Raw genomic sequence first — 14,650 nt, 5'->3', positions numbered from 1 at the left:
GTCCCGGGGTTGCCAGTTTGCCTGGGTGGGGAGTCCCTGTGCAAGACAAGTTTGAAAACCCCTGCTTTAATGGATTACATTTAAATAGCACATTTCACTACATTTCCAAGTGCTTTCTCCATTACACTCCTCTGTATTTATTTGGACAGTGAAATAAAATTTGTTAAATTTGGCTTTATACGCAGTATTTTGGATTTGAGAACATTTTATATATGAGGCGACAGTACAGAATATCACCTTTTATTCGAGGATATTTCCACACATATGTTTTACAGTTTAGAAATGAAAGCACTTTATGTATCTAGTCCCCCCACATATTCACTTCATATGAAACATGAAGCCAAATTTAGTCTATATACAGTGCCTTGCAAAAGTATTCATCCCCCTTGGCGTTTTTTTCTTATTTTGTTGCATTACAACCTGTAATTTAAATTGATTTTTATTTGGATTTCATGTAATGGACAAAATAGTCCAAATTGGTGAAATGAAAAAAAAAAAAAACATTTTCAAAAAATTAGAAATAATAAATAACGGAAAAGTGGTGCGTGCATATGTATTCAGCCCCTTTGCTATGAAGCCCCTAAATAAGATCTGGTGCAACCAATTTCCTTCAGAAGTCACATAATTAGTTAAAGTCCACCTCTGTGTCACATGATCTGTCACATGATCTCAGTATATATACACCTGTTCTGAAAGGCCCCAGAGTCTGCAACACCATTAAGCAAGGGGCACCACCAAGCAAGCAAGCGGCACCATGAAGACCAAGGAGCTCTCCAAACAGGTCAGGGACAAAGTTGTGGAGAAGTACAGATCAGGGTTGGGTTATAAAAAAATATCAAACTTTGAACATCACACGGAGCACCATTAGCTCCATTATTAAAAATGGAAAGAATATGGCACCACAACGAACCTGCCAAGAGAGGGCCGCCCACCAAAGAGAGAGGCAACAAGAGACCAAAGATAACCCTGAAGGAGCTGCAAAGCTCCACAGCGGATATTGGAGTCTGTCCATAGGACCACTTTAAACCGTACACTCCACAGAGCTGTGCTTTACGGAAGAGTGGCCAGAAAAAAGCCATTGCTTAAAGAAAAAAATAAGCAAACATGTTTGGTGTTAGCCAAAAGGCATGTGGGAGACTCCCCAAACATATGGAAGAAGGTACTCTGGTCAGATGAGACTAAAATTGAGCTTTTTGGCCATCAAGGAAAACGCTATGTCTGGCGCAAACCGCTCATCACCCAGAGAATACCATCCCCACAGTGAAGCATGGTGGTGGCAGCATTATGCTGTGGGGATCTTTTTCATCGGCAGGGACTGGGAAACTGGTCAGAATTTGAAGGAAAAATGCCAAGGGGGGTGAATACTTTCGCAAGCCACTGTAGGGCTAACTCACCCCATGCCCCACCAGTGTGTATCATCCCACCGTGTCATCAGTAAAGAAGGCCTCAGGTTCTTGCTGTAATGGCTGTCTTCATGACTAGATTGATGTTGTCATTTAGCAGATGCATTAATGTGGCCATACAACAATCAAACCAACAATTCTGTTTTTTAAGAAACATGCTTCAAACGATAGACTGGGTTCGTACGGTCATGAAAATCCTGTAAAACTAATGGAATTTTAAAATAGTGTTTTCCAGGCCTTTAAAATATTTGGAAAATTATCAAATCCAAAAAGGTTTGGAATATTCATGGTAATGTTTTTAATAATTTCTATTAATGTAAGTTATTTAGGCATGGTTTGTGACCCCGTGTAGCTCAGTTGGTAGAGCATGGCGCTTGCAACGCCAGGGTTGTGGGTTCGATTCCCACGGGGGGCCAGTATGAAAAAATTAATAATGTATGCACTCACTAACTGTAAATCGCTCTGGATAAGCGCCTCTGCTAAATGACTAAAATGTTTTTAAATATTTTATAAAAAAAAAAGAAATCAACATATCAATCAGGATCGGAATGACACTTTAGGGCGTTTTGTTATACGCATCACCTGCATGTGATTGGGCCGTAACTAAAGGGGAGACACACAGTAGGACATTGCAGCAGCAGGTAGGCCAGTAAAATATGATCGTGAACAGACTAATAACTAGGTAGCCAAACTAGTACCCTCTAGTTTACTGTTTAGCTATTATTAGCATGTGTTCATGTCCCAAAACACTTTCCACGACATTTGCGAATAAGGCCATTCAAAGTTGATTAACTTTTTTGAACGATTCATATGATTCTTTTTGACAAAACTAACAATTCACTCTGCCATTATTAGTTGGGATTCGGTTCAATCGCAGTGAATTTAGTCATGTGAATTAAAATAATTTTAGAATCACAAACTGTACTTTTAAGAAAATATTTGTAGTCTTTGTTTATGTGGCTTCAAAACTTGTTTTGTACAGTTGATTTGGGCATCCAATGTATGGGACATTGCAACTCAATAGATGCTAGTCAGCTAAATATGACTAAACTCACAACATTTTCTAAAGAAGGTATGTGGGCTTGCTTCAGCTGAATAACAATATTTGTAGCCTACCATAGCCAATTAATCTTTGATATATTGAATGAGCGAATTATTTCAAAAGGCAAAAAACGTATTTGGTTGTAATGTTGCAATGTTATACATCAAGGGTGGTCAACCATCCTCCAGGAGAGCTAATGAGTGTGCAGACTTTTTTATTCTAGTCCCCCACTAACAAACCACATTTTAGAAATTAGCATCTCAACTGGAACCTGATGAACTGGCTCTGTGTTTGAGCAGGGCTTGATCAAAAGCCTGCACACCCAGTAGCTCTCCAGACTTAGGGTTGACCATGTGTTTTATACAGTTGCCTAACAGGTATTCTACTTTGTGGGGGGTTTAGTTCCTTGCACAACGACAGAAGATGGTACATGGGATCAGAGAGCAGCCTCCCAGTATCACATTATGCATACTTTTTTATACATGCATTGTAGCTCCTGAGTGGCGCAGTGGTCTAAGGCACTGCATCGCAGTGCTAACTGTGCCACTAGAGATCCTGGTTCGAATCCAGGCTCTGTCGCAGCCGGCCGCGACCGGGAGACTCATGGGCGGCGCACATTGGCCCAGCGTCGTCCAGGGTAGGGGAGGGAATGGCCGGCAGGGATGTAGCTTAGTTGATAGAGCATGGCGTTTGCAACGCCAGGGTTGTGGGTTCGATTCCCACGGGGGGCCAGTATAAAAAAAAATATGTATTCACTAACTGTAAGTCGCTCTGGATAAGAGCGTCTGCTAAATGACTAAAATGTAAATGTAAATGAGATGCCGCCAATTGTTGGTCATGGAAATGTGGGTAAATGTCATGGAGAGTAATGGAAAATTCATGAAATTCCATCTGTCAAAATGTGTATGAACCCTATATAGAGCTATGGGAAAGACGTGGTCTACTGGAGTATGAAAATGTATGCACTCACTAACTGTAAGTCGCTCTGGATAAGAGAGTCTGCTAAATGATTAAAATGTAAATGTGTTGCGACTGTTTTGTGTTGTCCTCTAGGCCTTTTGGGCAGTGTTACGAGTTCCTCACGTTGCACACGGTGAAGAAGTACTTCCTGCCCATCATCGAGATGGTACCTCAGTTTCTGGAGAACCTGACCGATGAGGAGCTGAAGAAGGAGGCCAAGAATGAAGCCAAAAATGACGCCCTCTCCATGATCATCAAGTCCCTGAAGAACCTGGCCTCCAGGGTGCCTGGGCAGGAGGAAACTGTGAAGAGCTTAGAGATTTTTAGGTTAAAAATGATTCTTAGGTGAGTTTGCTTCAAATCTTAAAGGTTTTGTTTTAAAACACCTGTCTTTGTAACTGTTGGCTGAATGCTAATCTGAGATGTGCACAAATCATGTATTAATGTCAATAAGGGTTTTGTAGACTTTTAGGAATTGCCCATATGTGAAGTATTTGTTGATAGTAATCTGTGGTGGTTGTTTTCATCCGCAGGTTATTGCAAATTTCCTCTTTTAATGGCAAAATGAATGCACTAAACGAAGTAAACAAGGTAATCTCAACTGTGTCCTATTACACACATCGACATGGCAACCCTGAGGAGGAGGAGTGGCTTACCGCAGAACGCATGGCGGTGAGTTAACCACCAATCAATCAAATGTATTTGTATAACGCTATCACAAGCGCTTTGTCACAAAGTGCGTAATATAGAGAGTATACCTTAGTGTGGTTTCTGGTGGCATAGTCGGCAGAACTGTTGGTGTTTGAGTGGAGATTGAAAGATGTCTCTGTCTCTCAGGAGTGGATCCAGCAGAACCACATCCTGTCCATCGTGCTGAGGGACAGTCTGCACCAGCCTCAGTACGTAGAAAAACTAGAGAAGATACTTCGCTTCGTCATCAAAGAGAAATCTCTTACCATGCAGGACCTGGATAACATCTGGGCTGCACAGGTACTGTGTATGTGTGTACGTGTTTGTGTGCGTGTGTTTGAAGAGCGAACCATTGATTATCAAACAGATTGTGCATGGTTCAGGTGAAAGGGGTATGACCTATAACTAGGGCGATGCTTTTTGGTGTACTTGTTGCCAGTATTTCCAGCATTATCCACTAGTGTTGCTGCAGGTGAAAAATCCTAGGAAATATTGTGTAATTGACACAAGCCGTTTCCAATCAATCAATCAATCAATCAATGTCTGGTTGTGCGTGTGTGTTTGGTGGTGTGATACAGAAGATGTCCTAGTATTTTTTTACCTGCAGCAACACTAGTGGATAATGCTGGAAATACCGGTAAAAGCACAGTGCCTCAAAAAGGGCAACAAAAAGCATGGCCCTACCCATAACGGCTCTAAAAGCAGAATGGGAAATCCCGATGTCGTACCTGGGGCATTTCCAGGTCATTGGGTTTGATCTGCTCAAAACGCCCTTTCCTAAGCATGGCTCAGTCCATTTTAATTATGTTTATGTGCTCCTGCATCTTCTCTATCGGAAATTCAAGACTGGAAACCGATGGTAATCCAGCAGTGTGATTGTTTGCATGTTTGTTGACACGTTGTTCCACCCGCAGGCTGGTAAACATGAGGCCATTGTGAAGAACGTCCACGACCTCCTGGCCAAGCTGGCCTGGGACTTCTCTCCTGAGCAGCTCGACCACCTCTTTGACTGCTTCAAGGTGAGAGACCTCTCTCCGCAAACACGCACACACACGCACGCACACACACACAGCTCTCCTAACCCCCGTGGTGGTGTGTTTTGCGGCCTGCAGGCGAGTTGGACGAACGCCAGTAAGAAGCAGCGTGAGAAGCTGCTGGAGCTGATCCGTCGTCTGGCGGAGGACGACAAGGATGGAGTGATGGCCCACAAGGTAATCATGGGTTTAGCAGGGCTCGACATTCAGGTAAATTTGCCAGTGGCACACAGGGTCAGTGCCAAATGAAAGCTACTGGTCCAAATGAAAGAAAATTCTGACCAGGTCAAGATCTTGACAGGAAAGCGAATGATGCGAGCACAATTTCAATAGCAGGTGATTTTGTCTTCCATTGGGGCTGAGCAAGTAACCTATACTGGGTTCATACAGACATTGGTAAGTCAAATGCAAGGACTTTCAAGGACTTTTTTCAAGCACCTAATTGTAATTTTCAAGGACCTACATTTTATACACTGCTCAAAAAAATAAAGGGAACACTTAAACAACACAATGTAACTCCAAGTCAATCACACTTCTGTGAAATCAAACTGTCCACTTAGGAAGCAACACTGATTGACAATACATTTCACATGCTGTTGTGCAAATGGAATAGACAACAGGTGGAAATTATAGGCAATTAGCAAGACACCCCCAATAAAGGACTGGTTTTGCAGGTGGTGACCACAGACCACTTCTCAGTTCCTATGCTTCCTGGCTGATGTTTTGGTCACTTTTGAATGCTGGCGGTGCTTTCACTCTAGTGGTAGCATGAGACGGAGTGAACAACCCACACAAGATTGGCAAATTCGCCACTGGCGCCCTGTGCTCTTCACAGATGAAAGCAGGTTCACACTGAGCACATGTGACAGACGTGACAGAGTCTGGAGACGCCGTGGAGAACGTTCTGCTGCCTGCAACATCCTCCAGCATGACCGGTTTGGCGGTGGGTCAGTCATGGTGTGGGGTGGCATTTCTTTGGGGGGCCGCACAGCCCTCCATGTGCTCGCCAGAGGTAACCTGACTGCCATTAGGTACCGAGATGAGATCCTCAGACCCCTTGTGAGACCATATGCTGGTGCGGTTGGCCCTGGGTTCCTCCTAATGCAAGACAATGCTAGACCTCATGTGGCTGGAGTGTGTCAGCAGTTCCTGCAAGAGGAAGGCATTGATGCTATGGACTGGCCCGCCCGTTCCCCAGACCTGAATCCAATTGAGCACATCTGGGACATCATGTCTCGCTCCATCCACCAACGCCACGTTGCACCACAGACTGTCCAGGAGTTGGCGGATGTTTTAGTCCAGGTCTGGGAGGAGATCCCTCAGGAGACCATCCGCCACCTCATCAGGAGCATGCCCAGGCGTTGTAGGGAGGTCATACAGGCACGTGGAGGCCACACACACTACTGAGCCTCATTTTGACTTGTTTTAAGGACATTACATCAAAGTTGGATCAGCCTGTAGTGTGGTTTTCCACTTTAATTTTGAGGGTGACTCCAAATCCAGACCTCCATGGGTTGATACATTTGATTTCCATTGATAATTTTTGTGTGATTTTGTTGTCAGCACATTCAACTATGTAAAGAAAAAAGTATTTAATAAGATTATTTCATTCATTCAGATCTAGGATGTGTTATTTTAGTGTTCCCTTTATTTTTTTGAGCAGTGTATTTAATTGTTGTAATAGCCTATAGAAATATAACTTCACCAAAAAATGTATGAAAAAAAGTATACATTAGGGTTCCCTTTGTAATGACTGTTTCTATGGAAACGAAGTTGAAGCCAACATTCAATGTTGTTTTGCGCATAATAACCGTACATGGTTTTACCACAACAAAAGCAACCGACTAGCGCAGCACCTATCAATTGAAATGGCGGGAAACAAACAAAAGTGGCTACATCGCTCATAAAAACTGATCAGAAATGACATCACGAATAGGCCTAATTATATTGGAGCCGTTGAACTTCTAAATCAGCTACCGGAACGTCAAGGACTTTTCAAGGACCAAATAGCCTAGATGAAATGTCTGAATTCAAGATAGGGTATTCCATGATGACTGAATTGCACATTTCAAATGTTTCAGGACTTTTTAAATACCTGGTTTGCATACCCTTTCTGGCCTTAGCATTTACAGGTAGATATCATAACTTGCAACATCTTTCCTACCCCTACTGCTGTCGGTCTTCGGTGAGCTGCTCCACGAAACAACCAGCTGTTTGACAGCTGCGTGCTCTCTCTGCCCAACAGATTATCTCAAACTAGGCTATGTGTGCGGCGCGTGCGTGATAAACAAAAATATAAACGCAACATGCAACAATTTCTACAATTTTTGTGAGTTACAGTTCATATTAGGTAATCAGTAAATTGAAATAAATTCAACTATGGATTTCAAATGACTGGGCAGGGGTGCAGCCACTGGGGAGCCAGGCCCAGCAAATCAGAATGCGTTTTTTCCTCACATTTACATTTACATTTAAGTCATTTAGCAGACGCTCTTATCCAGAGCGACTTACAAATTGGACACAAGGGCTTTATTACAGACAGAAATACTCCTCAGACGGTCCTGCAGTTTAAGAAGCCGAATGTGGAGGTCCTGGGCTGGCGTGGTTACATGTGGTCTTCGGTTGTGAGGCCGGTTTGACGTACTGCCAAATTCTCAAACTTTTTGTGCATATGGAACATTTCTGGGATATTTTTTTTCAGCTCATGAAACATGGGACCAACACTTTACATGTTGTGCTTATTTTTGTTCAGTGTACATAACGAACTAACAGCTTTGGGAATTCCTATGTTTTTTTAAAAACCGTTATATATCCTAGATTAAAAATAGCATTATTACAATATTATCTTCACTGGACCAAGCGGGCCACTGACTGGGATGATAGACTGGCCCGAGGGGTTTCCAAATGTCGAGCCCTGGTTAAAGATATGTATTTTTCCAGCTCTTGTGCCCTGTTTGGATATGAGTACTGAAGGCTACTCTCCTCCTCTCACCACAAGGTGCTGAACCTGTTGTGGAACCTGGCTCACAGCGACGACGTGCCTGTAGACATCATGGACCAGGCCCTCAGTGCTCACATCAAGATATTGGACTACAGTTGCTCTCAGGTAATACTAGGTACCGGTCAAGAGCCAGGCGACTGCTTTCCCACACAGCTCAAGGTACTGAGAACCAATCAATGAAGATGTATTTTAAGGGGTCTGTTGGAGTGTTTGCAAGGATCGGCTTATGGCTGTGTGTGTGTGTTTTCCTTGAATACTGATGTTTATGTTTGTGTTCATTTCAGGATAGAGACACGCAGAAGATCCAGTGGATCGATCGCTTCATAGAAGAATTGCGCACCAATGACAAATGGGTGATTCCTGCACTAAAGCAGATCCGAGAGATCTGTAGCCTGTTCGGAGAGGCTCCTCAGAATCTTAGGTAAGGAGATGGTCAGAATTCAACTACGGGCTTGGAGGAGGGACATAGTTCATCAACTGTTGAACATGCTAGTGATTGACAAAGATATGGAAACAGAATTAGTACGAATTGAGTATTATTCAGGACATAACGTAACAGATAGAAATGCACAGTGTAGAGCAGACATGTTTTTTGTCATGTAGAAAAGGGAATTGTCAGCTCTATACTATACATTTATATCTGCAACATTTTAAATATTGAAATATTTCACCCCATTTAAAAAATAAAAAAAGTTTTTTGTTGTGCTCAGAATGCTGTGCTTGGCTATACATTTGCTCTACGCCTTTAAAGCATGGCCTTGATTTTTCACATAGCTGACACCTGATGTCTCTGGCATTTTAATAACATTTCCAGAGAGGCTGAGGCATGCCAACTATTTAGTAAACAGGGATTTTCTGTCAACAGTCTGTCATTGACCTTGCCATCTAGTTTGACCAGTTTTCACTAATGCTTAGACAGGGAGCATTCTTAAAGACTAAAACTGAGCGAATGTGTCTTGCTTCTTAAACGCTGAGCTCAAAGTAGCATAGAGATTGTTGAATAAGTTGCTGCTTTTAATAACAACGTGCAGTTGTACTGACTGAAGTAGTACAAGTAAATGCAGCAAATATGTAGCACACCACATGCCTGTTGTTTTTCAGAAAGAAAATTCCTATTAACATACAAACGAACTTAGCGGGGTAAGTTGACAGCTAATTTGGGGGATATTATGGCAATTTTTTTATAAATGGTAAATAATGTCTAATTTACTCTCTCTCAGATGGTGCAACAGATCTGTAATGTTTATTTTCATTCATTAATCTGCTTTAGCAAACCTCTCTCAGGGTAAATCTCAAATGACACCCTATTCCTTATAAACTGCTGCACTACCTTTGACCAGAGCCACAAATGACCCCAAATAGTGCACTACTTTTCACCAGAGCCACACAGGGCTCTTGTCAAGTAGTGCATTATTTGGGGAATTGGGTGCAAATGTAGTGCAATACATAGGGAATAGGGTGTCACGCTCAAATGCATCTCTTTCTGCACCAGCTCTTCTTAGCTCCAATCACTGACTGTTTGCAGGGCGACATTTTGGGGACATTTCTGAGGGTGCTGCATACTCACATTTCCGAAACACAACATCCTAGTAATTTTAAGACTGAAATTCCTCAACATTCCTCTTGCTACAGACACACACACACACACAGATCATGGGTTACTGGTTAGAACACTGGATATACCAATATTGCTTTCTTTACTACAGATGCAGAGAAGCAACCACATTCCACTAATTCTACACATAAATCATTGTAATCATTTCATTAGTAGGGGTGGGAGTAAAAGTTGATGTTGTCTACTTGTCATGGACATGGGGGCTAAGGCTCTGAACTTTTCTGTCTCTCTTTTCCACCATCTCTCTCCCTCGCTCTCTCTCCCTTCAACTATCTTTCTCTCTTTCTCTCTCCATATCTCTCTCTGCTATACAGTCAGACCCAGAGGAGTCCTCATGTGTTCTATCGTCATGACCTGATCAACCAGCTCCAACACAACCATGCTCTGGTCACGCTGGTGGCTGAGAACCTCTCTGCCTACATGGAGACCATGAGGCAGTTCTCTAAAGGTACGGCCCACCTGACACAGTAGATTAGATTTTCTCATTAATCACGATTGCCTCATTCTTGACTTTCAGACTTCTTCAGAAATACTACACTGAGTGTACAAAACATTAGGAGCACCTTCCTAATATTGAGTTGCACCCCCTTTTGCCCTCAGAACAGCCTCAATTCGTCGGGTCTTGGACTCTACAAGGTGTTGAAAGTGTTCCACAGGGATGCTGGCCCATATTTACTCCAATGCTTCCCACAGTTGTCAAGTAGGCTGGATGTCCTTTTTGTGGTGGACCATTTTTGATACACACAGGAAATTGTTCAGCGTGAAAAACATGGCAGCGCTGCAGTTCTTGACACACTCAAACCGGTGCGCCTGGCACTTACTACCATATCCTGTTCAAAGGCACTTAAATATTTTGTCTTGCCCATTCACCCTCTGAATGGCACACATACACAATCCATGTCTCAATTGCCTCAAGGCTTGAAAATAATGATTTAACCTATCTCCTCCTCTTCATCTACACCAGTGGTCACCTCCCTTTTCTGAGTAAAGATCACTTTCGCAGTCAAAAAGCAAGCCGAGATCTACCGCTCAGTTTTTTTTAAACATGACTTAAAAAATGTAACATTAACCCATTAAAAACAGTTCTGTAGGAATGATGTTTGAGGTAAAATCACGACGTCCGTGATGTTCAGGTCGAAAAGTCGGGGCTCTAGAAATATGCCAGAGTTTCCAACAATTCCGAGTTGGATGACTGTTCAAAACGATTTTCCCCAGTCGGATCTATATTTTCTTTTTTTCAGTTGTATTGAACACACTGAAGTCGGAGATGTCAGAGTTATCAGATGTTTTGAACACTGCATTAGTCTTAGCGAAGGGAAGGAGAGAGCAGCAGAGGGTCATCCTCTCGCGGTCCCTGCTGTCTCCTGCCGTTCCTCCGGTGAGACTGACCAGAGAGAGAGGACAGTCTTCCACCTGATGGCGAAACTCGAGTCACATCTGACTCGAGCACAAATTAATGTTGTTCCTATGACCAGTGAAGGTGAAATATTCCTTTATTAAAATGGACATGATGAGCTGCTAATAATAATACAAATGCAGGGTTACTCATTCATTGCAGCGTGAGTGGGAATAGGGAGAAGAGGTTTTATGTTTTGTAATAGTGTTGAATAAAAACAGTGACAGTGCTGAATATATATATATTTTTACATGAACTCATAAAAACAGCAACTCTGCTGTTTTCTTTGACAGTCTCTCTCTGGTCATGGTTTTAAATGTTATGAAATTTCACGTAGGCTAGTATCAAACTTGTAAGCACAGTGATTTGAGCAATCCAATTGGCCAGCGCAGTAGGCGCACTCAATTTAGCCATAGATCTGCCGGTTAGGCGGAGTTTGTCTTTTCAGACAAATGAAATGGTTCAAAATGGGAACACTTTGCCAACCTGGTGCGCAGGGCTTCTGAATCAAGTACACCTACCGCCAACAGTGCAAATCAAATAAATAAAAGGAGGGCAAGCCTTTATCATTGGCTTTTCTACAGAAATGTTTGGTGATCGACTAGGAATGCCTTGAAGATCGACCAGTCGATTAACAAGTGGCCATGGCTTTTCACCTGGTCAGTCTGTCATGGAAATGTTTTGTACACTCAGTGTGTTTCTCTGTTCTCTACCCTCTGTATCTAACCCTGGGGCAATTGGCATGTTAGTTTTCCATTTGAAAAACCTCAGTATCTGCGTGACATTTAAAGGTTCATGTAGATGGTCCTCTGTGTTGTGTAGCCGAGCAGGCAGACTTTGACCCCCAGACGGTGAGGGCAGGGAGTCGCTACAGCCACGTACAGGAAGTCCAGGAGAGACTCAACTTCCTGAGGTATGACATCACATCTGCAGGGTTGTTGTATTCATTAGGCTCCAAACTGAAGAAAACACACTGAAACAGTCAGGAGTCATTGTCTGGACTTGTCCAATAAGAAGCACTAATTGTTGTTTTCCTTTGCAAAACTCTTTAAAATGTTTTCCTTTGCGTGACCTAATGAATACAACCCAGCTCTCCATCTTCATGAATCCAATGAATGGAATTGAACCATGAACTGAGCCACTGTAGTCTGATCTTCATGGTTAATGTATGTGTCTATGTTGTCCCCAGGTTCCTGCTGAAGGATGGCCAGTTGTGGCTCTGTGCTCCTCAGGCCAAACAGATCTGGAAGTGCCTGGCCGAAAATGCTGTCTTCCTTTGTGACAGAGAGGCCTGCTTCAAATGGTACGCTGCCATCATCAATATTATCACCTCGAAAGGGTGAATATGGCTTCAACATGTTTCTATTGACGTTATTTCCTTTGTCTCATTCATAGAGAACAAGTCAAATATTCTACATTTTCTTAACTTGAATGTTCTCAACAACAAAAGAACACCAACTCAACTCTGTTGTTCATCCCCAGGTACTCCAAGCTGATGGGAGATGAGCCCGACCTGGACCCAGACATCAACAAGGACTTCTTTGAGAACAACGTCCTCCAGCTGGACCCATCTCTGCTCACGGAGAACGGCATGAAGTGCTTTGAGAGGTTCTTCAAGGCTGTCAACTGCCGGGAGGGCAAGCTGGTGGCCAAACGCAGGGCCTACATGATGGACGACCTGGAGCTCATAGGACTGGACTACCTCTGGAGGGTGAGTTATAAACCTTACTTATCAATATAACAGACAGCTGTTGCTACTCGTAAGTAGGGCTGGGAATTGCCAGGGAAGTCAAGATACGATACTTAGGTGTTGATACGATATGTATTGCGATTCTCACAATTATTTATATACATATACAGTGCATTCGGAAAGTATTCACTCTTTCCCTTTTTCCACATTTTGCTACGTTACAGCATTATTCTAAAATTGATTAAATTATTATTTTCCCTCATCAATTTACACACAATACCCCATAATGACAAAGCAAAAAACAGGTTTATAGAAATTTTAGCAAATAAATAAATGTATTTACACAAGTATTCACACCTTTTGCTATGAGACTCGAAATTGAGCTCTGGTGCGTCCTGTTTCCATTGATCGTCCTTGAGATGTTTCTACAACTTAATTGGAGTACACCTGTGGTAAATTCAATTGGTTGGACATGATTTGGAAAGGCACACACCTGTCTATATAAGGTCCCACAGTTGCCATGAGGTCAAAGGAATTGTCTGTAGAGCTCCAAGACAGGATTGTGACGAGGCACAAATCTGGGTAAGGCTACCAAAATGTTTTTGCAGCATTGAAGGTCCCCAAGAACGCAGTGGCCTCCATAATTCTTAAATGGAAGAAGTTTGGAACCACCAAGACTCTTCCTAGAGCTTGCCGCCCGGCCTTGGTCAGGGAGGTGACCAAGAACCCGATGGTCACTCTGACAGAGCTCTGGAGTTCCTCTGTGGAAATGGAAGAACTTTCAGAAGGACAACCATCTCTGCAGCACTCCACCAATCAGGCCTTTATGGTAGAGTGGCCAGATGGAAGCCACTCCTCAGTAAAAGGCACATGACAGTCCGCTTGGAGTTTGCCAAAAGGCACCTAAAGACTCTCAGACCATGAGAAACAAGATTATCTGGTCTGATGAAACCAAGATTGAACTCTTTGGCCTGAATGCCAAGCGTCACGTCTGGAGGAAACCTGGCACCATCCCAACGGTGAAGCATGGTGGTGGCAGCATCATGCTGTGGGCATGTTTTTCAGCGGCAGGGACTGGGAGACTAGTCAGGATCGAGGCAAAAATGAACGGAGCAAAGTACAGAGAGATCCTTGATGAAAACCTGCTCCAGAGTGCTCAGGACCTCAGACTGGGGCGAAGGTTCACCTTCCAACAGAACAACGACCCTAAGTGGCTTCGGGACAAGTCTCTGAATGTCCTTGAGTGGCCCGGACTTGAACCCGATCTAACATCTCTGGAGAGACCTGAAAATAGCTGTGCAGCAACGCTCCCCATCCAACCTGACAGAACTTGAGAGGATCTGCAGAGAGGAATGGGAGAAACTCCCCCAAATACAGGTGTGTCAAGCTTGTAGCGTCATACCCAAGAAGACTTGAGGCTGTAATTGCTGCCAAAGGTGCTTCAACAAAGTACTGAGTAAAGGGTCTGAATACTTAAGTAAATGTGATAGTTCCGTTTTTTAGGTTTTATAAATTTGGAAACATTTCTAAAAACCTGTTTTTGCTTTGTCATTATGGGGTATTGTGTGTAGATTGATGAAGATTTTTTTTTTTTTTAGAATAAGGCTGTAACGTAACAATGTGAAAAAGGTCAAGGGGTCTGAATACTTTCCAAATGCGCAGTTTATATAGTGATTCAATTCCAAACATATTGCTCACAATATGTATGCTGCAGAAGGACGAGAGAGAGAGCCATGAGAACTAGTTTTCATCAGTCATGTAAATAAGTGTTGAAAAAAATTGGCTCACCATTTAAAAATACTGACATTTTGACGCAGGT

General features: G+C 42.9%; 1 protein-coding gene across 11 annotated transcripts in view; it reads left to right on the top strand.

The window, feature by feature from the left end:
* The window catches only part of usp9 (ubiquitin specific peptidase 9), a 110,122-nt gene that overhangs the window by 53,335 nt on the left and 42,137 nt on the right, over positions 1 to 14,650 (top strand). For 4 of the 11 annotated variants that reach the window (XM_084162717.1, XM_084162716.1, XM_084162715.1 and 1 more), the window contains exons 8-19: positions 3,499 to 3,750; positions 3,939 to 4,077; positions 4,243 to 4,395; positions 5,010 to 5,114; positions 5,208 to 5,306; positions 8,128 to 8,235; positions 8,415 to 8,551; positions 9,232 to 9,270; positions 10,060 to 10,193; positions 11,964 to 12,054; positions 12,331 to 12,444; positions 12,624 to 12,852. In XM_084162717.1, the coding sequence (XP_084018843.1) occupies positions 3,499 to 3,750; positions 3,939 to 4,077; positions 4,243 to 4,395; positions 5,010 to 5,114; positions 5,208 to 5,306; positions 8,128 to 8,235; positions 8,415 to 8,551; positions 9,232 to 9,270; positions 10,060 to 10,193; positions 11,964 to 12,054; positions 12,331 to 12,444; positions 12,624 to 12,852 (1,600 nt within the window). Of the gene's footprint in view, positions 1 to 3,498; positions 3,751 to 3,938; positions 4,078 to 4,242; positions 4,396 to 5,009; positions 5,115 to 5,207; positions 5,307 to 8,127; positions 8,236 to 8,414; positions 8,552 to 9,231; positions 9,271 to 10,059; positions 10,194 to 11,963; positions 12,055 to 12,330; positions 12,481 to 12,623; positions 12,853 to 14,650 lie in introns of all 11 variants that reach the window. The other 7 variants (XM_084162713.1, XM_084162712.1, XM_084162709.1 and 4 more) reach the window with 2 other exon arrangements.

This window comes from Coregonus lavaretus (assembly GCF_964263955.1).
Source record: "Coregonus lavaretus genome assembly, chromosome: 5".
NCBI classification, from domain to species: domain Eukaryota; kingdom Metazoa; phylum Chordata; class Actinopteri; order Salmoniformes; family Salmonidae; genus Coregonus; species Coregonus lavaretus.
Note: the sequence above shows the minus strand (reverse complement) of the source record. Positions and strands in the feature narration are given on the sequence as shown.